Source organism: Sorex fumeus, unplaced genomic scaffold, assembly GCF_029834395.1.
Source record: "Sorex fumeus unplaced genomic scaffold, SorFum_2.1 ptg000036l, whole genome shotgun sequence".
Classification (NCBI taxonomy): domain Eukaryota; kingdom Metazoa; phylum Chordata; class Mammalia; order Eulipotyphla; family Soricidae; genus Sorex; species Sorex fumeus.
In genome coordinates this window covers 16,954,857-16,968,165 of record NW_026606093.1, presented here as the reverse complement: position 1 = coordinate 16,968,165, position 13,309 = coordinate 16,954,857, and the positions used below count along the sequence as shown (strand labels likewise).

The following is a 13,309-nucleotide window of genomic DNA, read 5'->3' as shown; positions in this document are numbered from 1 at the left end:
ATCAACCTTGGCCCCAGAGTATAGGGAAGAGAAGGAATAAAAGGGTAGAGGTCGGGAGAGAAGGGATATATGAGAAGCAATGGGGGAAGGGGAAGGGGATTAAGATACAAATGTGATATTAAGGAATGACAGAGCCAAATATCCAAACCACAAAGTCAACAACACTGAAATAAAGAGACCTAAACTTGAACAACAGAACTTAGAAAGGTGTGTCAAGAGGACAGGCGAAGAGGCAGTTGGGCTGAGGTTGGAAGGACGGGGGAGGTAACCTGGAAACACTGGTGGAGGGAAGTTTATACTCATGTTGGGATCAGTATTGCAACATTGTCTGTCTAAAATTCAAGTATGGATAACTTTGCAAATCACATGTTTTAATAAAATTATATAGAGAGAAATAGATATAGATAGATTTGGACATTATTTTAGGAGGACGTTATTTGCCCTACTACCTTAATAATTTTTGTTATTGTAATAAAACTTATGTTTGACAATTTCAAAATATTTACAAATTCTAAAGATGCATACAAACTCACATGCCTTTCACATTATACTATATTTATTTATAATTATTTTGAAATTATTGCATATGCTAATGATTTTCTTCCACATAGCCTACAATGTTTGTATCACCATAAAGAGCCATAGCATGCATTAAATAATCACTAAGTACATAAATATTTGTATGCCCAAAGAAAACATTTTATATTAAGAATGAAACATCCAAGAAAAAATTAAGAGACAAAGAAATCTTAAAGAAATAGAACGCAGAGTACCTTGAGCACAAAATTATCCTCAGCTTGAAGTTTCAGATCTAAAACTGCCTTCCTAACCAATGCTTCAAAGTCGAGGTCTCTTTTTCGAGGAACATCCAGAGCAGGAAAGAGGTCCCCAATTAGACCCATGAATACCGGCATGTCGTCTGTCACTATTTTGGGAATATTGAAGTCTCTCAAGGATCGCATCAACACTTGGTCTTCAGGACGATTGGGATCTCCTCGCTTCAGGGATCCTGCAACCACTAGTACTGACTTGATGGCCCGCAGTCCCCAGTCATAGTGATCCTGCAGAAGGACAATTGAGAGTAGTTGAGATGGTAAGAACCAGGCTATTGTCTACAAATTTTCAGTTATTGCATCAGTTATTGTATTATTCCTGAGGCCAAGACAGAGACATAGCGGGACTGGAGTGATAGCACAGAGGGTAGGGCGTTTGCTTAGCATGCGGCCAACCGGGGTTCAATCTCCAGCATCCCATATGGTCCTTCAAGCACCACTAGGAGTAATTCCTGAGTGCAGAGCCAGGAGTAACCCCTGAGCATAGCTGGGTGTGACCCCCAACCTCCAAAAAGAGAGAGACAGACACGTAACAAAGGATTAATGATATAAAGATCATGATTAAAGATTTGTACTTTTAGCACTAGTAATTTTCTAGTTGGATGACAACAAAATGAAAAGATGTACTTGAGAAATTTCCAGGGGGTATCATGAATAATAGATGATTCATGATTAAATAGAGGACTAAGGAGGAAGATAATATCAAGGATTATTTCCACCTTTGAAGAATTAATGAGTAAATGATGCTTTAGTATACTGAAGTAAGGAAGCCAGAACTATATTTGGAGTGGTGTTTCAGGAAAATAAACCCCCATGTCTTACTAGACATGCTTTTAGACACTCAGGAAAACCTTTTTTTTTAAGACCATTAAAAACACAACTTTAGAGATAAAAATAGAAATTTCAGAATATAAACTTCTGTGAAAGTAAATTACTGTGATATTTCTCATGGCATATACCAAGAAACCTTTCTATATCAAAATTATTTTGCATCATGAATTTAAAACATGAACACAAATATTTATTATGGAAGTGGTAAGAGAATTTATTTGCTTTTGGGCATAGTGACTATAAAAAGGCAAGTATGTTTCACTAATACATTGGCTCCAGAAGTTATTTAGAGCTGATACAATCACACATAATTGGTCAGCAGTCTAACAAAGCAGAGTACCTGTTTGGAGAGAAGCTCTTTGCACAACTGGTAAAGGGTGATAAACTTCCTGGCCAATATCTTGGCTTCAATAAATCCTTCTGCCACTAGCATGATTTCACAGATCAACTCAAAATCTGGAACAACCATTGCACAGGGTCTATGTACAAGAAGAAAGAGGGAAAAGTTATTTTTCCAACCACACAGTTAGAGGGGATCTTGGAGGATGAGAAACACTGACTCATATTACAGAGAGACATCTGTAAAAAATTACTTTTTGTAAGACTTTGAATTTAAAGATGAACTAAGGATAAAAGAAGTAAAGTCTTTTGCCCAAGATTTCAACATAACTTAAAAAAGATAGAGAAATAGAGACAGAGAAACAGAGAGACACACATATAGAGAGACACAGATATATCTTTAGTAACAATTAATAGGTGGAAAATTAAGCCCTAAAGTACTATTCCCTTTTCCCTTCAAATGTTTTGTCTTTTATGAAAAAAAAGAAGCACTCCTCAGTCCCTACTAGAGAGTACATTTATATTTTCTTAACACAATAAAGAGTATTGTAAGACAAGCTATCAGTGGCAAATGTAAAATGAAAGAGGACACCTCATGCATTGCCACTAGGAGTATAATTCAGCATTACTCTTTTATAAAGTAATTTTTCAACGTGTATCAACAGTTTTAAAAAATATTCTACACTGTTAACTCGATAATTCCACATCTAGGAATCTACTAGTAAATGATAATAATCAGGCATAGAGAGAAAAGTACTCATATTCAAAATATATACTACACCTTAGGCATAAGTTTGCTTTAAATGTCAAAAAGCAATCTTAACATTTAGCTATGTTGTAGTAGTTAATTGCATTGTGGACAATGTGCTAGATAAAATAGAATGTAATCATTAACTGAGAATTGTTTAAAAATGCCTAACAAGACTCAATGATATGATTATGATAGATTATAAAATACAAAAAATAAATAAAACTGTGCTTCAGAGATGAAAAATAATTTGGTAGTTAAAAAATACAAATTAAAAATTGGATTGTTAAGCAAAATTTTAGAGTGATGGCATAAAACATTTAAAAATCAATTGGTGGGGGCTGGAGCGATAGCACAGCAGGTAGGGCGTTTGCCTTGCACGCAGCCAACATGACCGACACAGGTTCGATTCCCAGCACCCCATATGGTCCCCTGAGCACCGCCAGGAGCAATTCCTGAGTGCATGAGCCAGGAGTAACCTCTGAGCATCGCCGGGTGTGACCCAAAAAGCAAAAAAAAAAAAAAAATCAATTGGTTCAGTATTTCTTCAAATCAATTGGTTCAGTATATATACACACTCATACACACGTGTATATATATATTAAATATTTCAGTAGAAAAATAAAGGAGACTTCTTTTTTTGTACTATTGAATAGAGAAATGCTAATGCTTACCTGAAGAGAGCCTTGAGATTCTCAGGTAGTTCTGTTCGGCCAGCATAGCCTGGGTTCATAGTGATGAAGATACCCACAGAAGGATTCAGGCTAATCTCTTCCCCAAGGAAATTGAACCGCTGTTTCTTATCACGGATTGCATCTTGAATACTTTTTACCTGGTTAAGGAGGCCACAGAAATACACACACTATAGTTTAGTGGTTGACTGGTAGATAAAGCTGGAAATGCCTGGTTACACAGAACACAATACTGTATATCCCAAAAGGCATATGAAAAGATGCTCTGCATCAATAATCAGCAGGGAGAAACAAATCAAAATGACGGTGAGATATCATTTCAGACCACAGAGACTGAAACACATCTGAAAGAACAAGAGGAATCAGTGCTGGTGTAGATGTGAGGAGAAAAGGACTCTCCTCACTGTTTGTGGGAATGCCGACTGGTCCAGCCTTTTTGGAAAATGATCTGGAGATTCCTCAAAAAACTAGAAATTTAAGCCGATATGTGACCAAGCAATTCCACTCCTGGGAATATAAACTTGGGTCCCAAAAAACATACAGCAGAAACATTATCTGCACTTCTATGTTTACTACAGCACTATTCACAATAGTCAGAATCTGGAAAAGAAGATGGGGAAAAAATTTCAACACTTGAAAGTTGATTAACACGCTGCTAGATAACAACTGGATCAGAGAGGAAATCAAAGAATTTTTTTCTCTGCTGTACTTATGTTGTTTACTTAAAAAATTTTATTGAATCACTGTAAGATAGATGCTTACAAAGCTGTTCATGATATCTTAAAAATGGCAATACTTCCAGAAACATTGTACAGATTCAATGTAATCATTATAAAGATACCCATGACATTTTTCAAAGAGTATATATCAAACACTCATGAAGTTCATATGGAAATATGCCCCCCATACCATGAATACTTAAAGTAATGACTGGGAAAAAGAAGTTGGGAGGCATCACTTCTCTCAATTTCAAACTATTACAAAGTGGTAGTACTTAAAACAGCATAGTACTGGAATGCAGATAGACCATTAGACCAATAGAATACAGTTAAGTATCCCAAGACAGACATTATATAATCAGGTATATAATTCGTTCATTTTTTATAAAGGGGTGAAACATATGAAGTTGAGCAAGGAAGCCTCTTCAACAAGTAGTGTTGGAAAACTTGTCAGCTATATGTAAAAATTTTTGAACTCACACCTCTAACTTCTTACACAAAACTAAATTTAAAATTGATTAAAGACCTTTATATCAGACCTGAATCCATAAGATACACATAGGAAAGCACAGGCAGCACTCTCCATGACACTGAAGCTAAAGGAAGGTTCTGAACAAAATGTCACAGACCAATCAAGTGGAAGCAGTGATAAACAAAAGGAACTAAATTAAACTAAGAAGTTTATGCTCAATGGAAATGATGGCCAGTATACAATGACAGCCCACAGATTGGGAGAAATTGTTTTCCCAAAACTCAGCTGATAAGAGAAATACATAATTAAATTTATTTAATTAAATATATTTATTATAAATTTATTTAATTAAATATATTCAATCAAATATATAATTAAATGTATAATTAAAAGATATATATGGCACTAGTAGAACTTTATGAGAAAAGTGTGAAATTCCATTAAAAATAAGAAGAGATGAACATAAAGTTCTTCAAGGAAGATATACAAATAGTCAAAATGCATATGAAAAAATGCTCTGCATCACTAATCGCCAGGGACTTACAAATAAGAAGAACAATAAGATATAGTCTTACACTTTAAGATATCATCTTACACCACAGAGATTACAATGCATCAAAAAGAACAAGAACAACCAGTGCTGGTATGGACACAAGGAGAAAGGAACTTTCTTTCCTAGTGAAATGACAACTGGGTGTCATCATTAAGTTATCATTATGGACATTAAGGAATGTCCCTATTGTTTTCTGGAAGTTTCTTAAAAACTTAGGCACTGAGCTTTCATTTGATCCAACAACCACACTTTTTGGATTATATCCCAAGGATTCAAAAACAAAATGGAAAAATTATATTTGCACTCCTATGTTCCTTGCAGCACTATTCACAATAGCTAAAATCTGTTAACAACCCAAGTATCTAAGATTAGATAACTGGATAAAGAAATTCTGGTACAATTACACATTGAAATATTACTTTAACATTAGACTAGATAAAGTCATGAAATTTGCTGCTACATGGGGAGCCTAGAGAGAATCATGCTTATGAAGGTAGTCTGAGGGAGAGGGACTGAAAAAGAATGATCTATCTCATTTATTCGGGATAAAAATGCATAATGGTGGGATGAAAACTATCCAAAGACAATGGAAACATAGGGTATGAGAACTGGTCTTTAGAAGCAGACATATCGCTTGGGGAGTTTGGGGATAGGATAGGGATTGGGCAACATCTATGGTGGAGGGAAACATTCAACCAAAAGGAGGTTGCAGAACACTTAGTAACAGTTCTGTAAATCAGTGCCAGAACTTAAAAAACTAAAAGAAAAAAATGCTTCTTATTTAACTTGTGGCTAGGACGCAAATGGAATGGAGGTTGGCTGTTAATGGAGGGAAGTGTACACTGGTGAAGAAACCAGTGTTGAAACATTGTATCCCTGAAACACTATCATAAATAACTGCAACCTTATGATGACTAAAAATAAATAAACATTATGACTTATTATTTTTGTAATTTATATATTCTGCATATCAACCTTTTTATCTGATGTGTTGAATACAAATATTCTTTTTCTGTTTAGTTGCCTATCTTTTAGTTTCAGCCTGCATTTCTTTTACCACGCAGAATCTTTAGTCTGATGTTGAGCATTTGTTTATATCTGATTCTGTTGCCTTTGCAAAGATCATTAAAGACTCCTTTGAGGTCTAAATCTTAAAATTGCCTATATACTTTGCCTGTATTTACCTCAATGCTTTTTGAGTTACATCCCCGGCGATGCACTGAGGATATCCTGGCTCTGTAGTCAGGAATTACTCCTGGCGGTGCTTGGGGGACCATATGGGATTCTGGGGATCAAACCAGCTCGGTCGCGTGCAAGGTAGATACCCTACCCACTGTGCTATCGCTCCAGCCCCTGTACCTTATATTTTGTGGTCAGATCTCAAAATCTTTGATTTACTGTGAATTAATTTTTGTGTAATGTGTGAGATATGGATGGACTTTAATTTTTGCATGTATTTACCCAGTTTTCCCAGCATTATTTGTTGAAGAAGTTATATTTACTCCATTTCTTGTTCTCAGCTCCTTTATTGAAAATTAACTGCCCATAAATATGAGGTTTTGATGTTGGGTGTTTGATTTTGACCCAGTGATCAGAGACTTTCCTTAATCCAGTACAGTTTCGATCACTATAACTTTATAATAGAGTTTTAAATTAGGTAATGAAATACATTCCAATTTCTTATTTTTCAGTATGGCTTTGGTTATTTAGGGTATCTTCTAATTCCATATAAACCTTATTTTTGACTTTTCTAATTTTTTTAAGAATGTCATTTGAATTTGGTTGGGGATTGAATTGAATCTATATAACAGATTATGTAGGATAGTCATTTTAACAATGTTGATTTTTCCAATCCAAGATCATGTAATATTTTTCCATTTCCTAAGGTCTTCTTCTATCTCTTTCTTATGTGATCTAAAGTTTTCAAAGTATAGATTTCCCATATATTTTGTTAATTTTTTCTCTAGATACTTGATGTATTTGGATGTTGCTTTAAATTAGAAAGACTCTTTTATTGCTTTCTCCTCAGATTAATTCTTTTGTATATAAGAAGGCAACTAATTTTTGTCTATTGGCTTTGCAACCAGCCACTTTGCTATATATGCTTATTGTTTATAAGTGTTCCTTTGTGAACTCTTCAGGGTTTTCTCTGTCTATTATCATGTTATCTGCTATTAGAGATAATTTGAATTATATTCTTATTTGGATCCCTTTTATTTGTTTTTCTTGCCTGGTCAGAACTTCTAATACTACATCGAATAAAAGTCAAAACAGTGACTTATAGTTTATACTTTTAACTGGGACCAGAGTGATAGCACAGAAGATGACGTGGGTTCGATCTCAGAAATCCCACATCATCACTCAAGACCTGCTATGAGTGATCCCTGAACTCAGACCCCAGAATTAAGCTCTCAGCAATGCCAGGTATGACTCCTAAGCCAAAAATAAATAAATAAATAAATAAATAAATAAATAGTCCCTATTCAAAAATGGGAAGAGGAAATAAATACTTCTCAGAAGAAGACAGGTTGATTTCCAGTAGGCACGTACACATGACTTATCATTAGTGAAATCCAAATCAAGATGACAATGAGTATCTCACACCAGTGACAATGGCACACACCAAAAATAGTGGGAGTACTCTGTGTTTGTGAAAATTTAGTGAAAAGGGAACTATAATCCATTGCTAGTGGGAATGTAGTCTAATCTATACCCCTATAGAGAATAGTATGGAGAGTTCTCAGTAAACTTAGTATTGAGCTGTCATATGACCCATTAGTTTCAATTCTATTTTCTTAATTTTTTTCTACTCTCAAGAGAAAAAGAATCATTAAAAAAGACATATGTATACCATTATTCATTTAGGCACTTAGTACAATAGTTAAGGTATTAGCTTATTGTACTTAGCTAGTAAAATAAAACTATTATTAATATAATTAGAAAGAATAATGAACAATAGTAACAATAATAATATTGTACTAGTACTTAGCTAGGCTAAAATAATTATATTATTAGTGGTAATATTTTTGTCTTAGCTAGTACAATAGCTAAGAATCAACCTAGGTGTCCAATGACAGATGAATGGGTTATGAAGCTGTAGTGTGTATACACACACACACACACACACACACACACACACACACACACAGTGGAATACTATACATCTGCAAGGAATGATGGAATCATGCAATTTGGTACAACATGGTTGGGAACAGGAGATATCATGTTGAATGAAATAAGTCAGAAGAAGAAAAGCACAGAAAGTAATGGCATTGCAAACCACATGCCAAAAAGGACGATAAAAGAGAGAAGAAAAGTGTCTTCCATACAGGAGGCTGAGGTGGATGGGTGGACAGAAGTTGGGGATAGTAGTGACAGGTGGAAAGAAGGGAAAATGGGGACATTGGTGGCAGAAAATGTGCACTGGTGAAGGAATGGATATTGAAACATTGTATGACTGAAACTCAACCATACAAAACCATGCACAACTTTGTAACTATATTTCTGGAGGTGATTCAATACAAAATAAGAAATCACAGAATGATCACTTATGTGTGGTATATAGAATAACTGAACAAGAAAAGTAATGTAAAAAGGAATAACTTAATCACTTTTGACCCAAGAATATACAGAGGAGGATAGAGAAGGAAAGAATCAAGGTGTTGGAGGGAGGAAGAGGATGAGAAAGGGAGGTAATGGGGAACAAGATTCAGGGGCTTCAAGGACACCAGTTATATGGGAGAGCACTACGACTATATGTCTCAAATACAGACTCAATAATACTAAAAACATGAGATCTAAAATACAACCACTGAACTTTGAAATATGTGTCAAGATGGCAGGCATGGGGAGTCAGGTAGGGGAGAAAGCAAGGGAACACTGTTGGAAGGAAATTGACGCTGGTCCGGGGATTAGTATTGGAACACTGCATGCCTCAGACTCAACCATCAATAATTTTGTAAATCATGTATCTCTAATTAACTAAAATAAAATTTTAAAAAGATTGGTAGTAAACAGCAAACAGGCTTCAGCTCTCTATACTTCAGTCCTCTCTGTAGCAATAACTAAAATACATTAACACTGGTCATATACCAGGTTCTGTTTTGAAAGCGTTTTGGTTTTGTATTTTAACTCAATTATCAGGACAATCCTCTGGGGGGGGCACTTTAACACCAATATCCTCATTTCTCTATGATAAAACAGAAGCATTAAGAGGTGGAACCCTTTGACTGAATATGCATGCATTAGGAGCATCTAGATTTAAATGAAGCAAATGAATTCAGTAGCTTGAGCTTTTTAGCCACTGTTTGATTTGGAGAATAGAGTAACTCTAGAAAATGCATAAAAACTGTGACTAACACAAAACTTATAAATGCAAATATCACTGAAGTTTTGATCCCTGTTGATTTAACTCTCCACAGCCACGCCCCATACTAGATATCCAGATAATATTGTGTGAGCACAAATAGTCCTTTGATAAATGTTGGTCCATGGTAAGGAAGAAGAAAGAGACCCCAGGATCAAATGCAGACTGGACTTAGATTACCCAGATCTTCCTAAAGAGAGTAAGACCTTTAAAAGCTCTGGAATAAGAATTTAAGTTGATGTCTGACTTAGTTAGATTCACAATTTAGAATACTTAAAAACCCATAGTAGAAACATAAATTAAATGTACCTCTTTCTTTTCATGGCATATGGTGCTCTGAAAAAAGTGTACCAAAATAATTAACAACACAAGAAGGGGAGACAAAGATATATACTTGTTTACCCACGTTCTAAAATATCTCTAAGATTTTCCAAATTCTTTAAAGGAAAGCATATTGAACATAGGATGTTCAGATTATCTTAGAATTCTGTGTAAATTTGGATAAGGCGTGTGTATCTACATCTTTGTGTTTCTGAATTTGACAGAGAAACAGACACAGACACACAGATACATATACTCCATAAGTAAGTGGAAGGAAGGGAGGGAGGAGAGAAGTAGGGAATATTGAGAGAGAGAGAGAGAGAGAGAGAGAGAGAGAGAGAGAGAGAGAGAGAGAGAACACAGGACTACCTACCTCTGAACAGAACAAAACTCTCCAGTATCTGAAAGAGCTGCATTTGCTTCTGCCAAAATATGTAATAATACTACAACTAGGATTCAGATCCTGTTCCCAAAGAAAAGCTGTAATGACTGAATATATTTTGACTCTCAGCAATTAGACTGGGATGGAAACTTCTTTACTACTTGAAGAGTAGCACTATAGCACTGTCCTCCCATTGTTCATCGATTTGCTCGAGCAGGCACTAGTAACATCTCACAACAAATTGTGAGACTTGTTGTTACTGTTTTTGGCATATCAAATACATCATGGGTACCTTTCCAGGCTTTGCCTTGTGGACAAGATACTCTCAGTAGTTCGCCGGGTTCTCCAAGAGGGTGGAGGAATCGAATCCGGGTCATCCGCGTGCAAGACAAATGCCCTACCTGCTGTGCTCTCGCTCCAGCCCAGTGTCATTCTGCAGGGAACATATTTATTCATCACCAGCAGACAGATCCAGCTCTGCTGATGCCTGTAGCACCAGAGAGCCCCTCTTGCCACCCTCTTTACTCCAAGTCATCTGAGTGCTAAAGTATGGGTCTGTCTTTCATCCCCAGGCCTCCTGTTTATAAATATACTTGCCTTCGTATAAAGTGAGAAAGTGAGATTAATTATCATTTTCAACTTGCTCTACACCTTTGGTCCTAATTACTATTTGCAAAATGCTTTACATCTTTGGTCTAAGGGAAAGTTGAGGGTCCAGTTTCCTAGCATCCCAACTCCCTCCAACAACACTTACCCTAGAAACTGAGATTGGTGGCATCTTTGTTCTGTATAAAATTCTGTAGAGGGATGGGCGTTAAATAGAATGGAAGAAACGCTTAACCCTGGAGCATCAGTGCTCTGATGGGGCAGAGACTAACTAGCTGCTTAGCCTTTCCTTCTTGTCTGGCAGCCACCAGGATCACAGAACAAGCCACTGGAATCTAATTAGAGTTAAAATTTATGAGATCCTGATAAAGTTCTGGTTCTAGCAAAATCCAGAACTATTTATGGTACTTCAGGCAGAATCCATGAAATGGATTCAATTTTGAAACAGGAGGTCTACACACAGGTAGAGGGATATCTACCTGTTCAAACTAGCACCTAAAGTAATAAAAGAACCAGCAGAAGAATAAATTTATTGAGCACGTGATATGCATTAGACTCTACGATAAAAACTTTATATTTTCAATACTCCTAGTAGCTGTATGATATGGGTATTTTATAGACAAGGAAATTGAGGAAGAAAACAGTAAAGAAATTGTTCTATGATTATATAATATGTTAATGCCAATATAAGGGGAGGGCTGGCAGAGGATATGTGGGAACTTGCTATACTATTTTTGCAACTCTTCTGTAAGTCTAAAATTACTTCAATTTTTTTCAAAAATAAAAGAAAAGGTATTGCCATATGTCGGAAGTTGGTGAGTAGGGCAACCCATGTCAAGAATAGCAACCTGATACCAAAGTACACGTGTTTTTCCAAAATTTCTTTTATTAGAATGAATACTGTGAGAGCAATACACAGCATTGTATTGCTAATCAAATATACAAGTTAAGAATCATTGTTTTGCTCTGAAAATAATCATTTCTATATACTTTAGAGATAAAAGTTCCTACAATATAAGAAAGGATGGTTTTGCCACCTATTAATAAACAAAAAAATGAAAAGTTACATAGAAACTAGAGTTCTCAGATGAGGGATTCTGTGTCTACCTTCCCCAGGAGCAATGCAACATCTAAAGACTTTTTACTATTTCAACCAGAAGGAAGGTCCTACAGGCATTTATTGGACAGAGAATAGGGAAGCTAGTAAACATCTTACCACACAATTCATTGCTAAGAACAATTACTAGACCCAAGGCATCATCTAAGCTGATAAAACTGTGATCTGAACCAAACATATTTAACAAGTAGGACACTGATGTTAAGAATATATTAGTGCCTGGGGCTGGAGTGATAGTACAGATGGTAGGGCATTTGTCTTGCACATGACTGACCCCGGTTTGACCCCTGGTGGTCCATATGGTCTTCTGGATACTGTCAGGAACAAATCCAGAGTGCAGAGCCAGAAGTAACCCCTGACCACTACCATAACACCTATCTGTGTATTCAATACAGAAGTTGAGTGGGTTCTCTCCCACCACATGTATTTAGTGACCATGAGCTGTTTTTCTGACCTTCAGCCAGCGCCAACACATACATGAAGGAGGGAACAGGGCGCCAGGCTCGTTGGTGATCAGTAACTGTTTATTCCAATCTCTGTCCTGCTATTTATTCAATTCTCCCCACATGCCTATTCTAGTCTCACTGAGCGCCCCAGAACAGTCTCATACTGCGCCTCATTCCTGTCTTCTCCTGTCCCTCATGCTACTCTCCCCACATCTTCTCTCATCCTTAGTCTAGAGCCCTACCTCCAGGCATTGGGGTAGCAACTACACCTAGATCAGATAGCACAATCAACATATGTGAAGCCCTTCCCTTCCTTCCAGGGAAGCTCTTTTAAGACAAAGAGCTCTGGCTAGGAGATCCACTCAAGGGCAGAACTTCATCTAAGGACGCACTTCTCCTTTCCTTGGTACAAAAACAATCATCTTCTGGAGAGCAAACCACAACACCCCAAAGGAGAGAGAGAACAAAGGGGAATGCCCTGCCACAGAGGCAGGGTTGGGATGGGGGTGGAATGGGGGGTGGGAGGGATACTGGGTTCCATGGTGGTGGGAAATGGGCACTGGTGGAGGGAAGGGTATTTGAAAAAAATAAATAAATTTTAAAAACTCATCTTATATTTACTTCTTAATAATCTTTCTTGTCATCTTGTATGGACACAGTAAGAGATATATTAAGCTTACACGGTGGCTCTCCTGGGGACATCTCGCTATAGATCCCAGTCCTCAGGCCAGATTAGTCCTTCCTAACTCTAGCAGAGAGCTTTTCCAGTCAGTTCTCTTTTGGTCATGACGGAATTCGTCCATGACCTTGCTCTAAGCTTATTATAAGTTTCATGGTACTTGGCCTGTCCCATTTCAATGCCAGGGTAGCTTACCACTTGCTCT

General features: G+C 36.7%; 1 protein-coding gene across 1 annotated transcript in view; it reads right to left on the bottom strand.

The window, feature by feature from the left end:
• DNAH9 (dynein axonemal heavy chain 9) overlaps window positions 1-13,309 on the bottom strand; it is a 577,218-nt gene that overhangs the window by 322,124 nt on the left and 241,785 nt on the right. The window contains exons 29-31 of the mRNA XM_056117744.1: window positions 3,426-3,583; window positions 2,005-2,143; window positions 774-1,061 (exon numbers count right to left, since the gene is read on the bottom strand). Coding sequence (XP_055973719.1) covers window positions 774-1,061; window positions 2,005-2,143; window positions 3,426-3,583 — 585 coding nt within the window. The remainder of the gene's footprint in view (window positions 1-773; window positions 1,062-2,004; window positions 2,144-3,425; window positions 3,584-13,309) is intronic.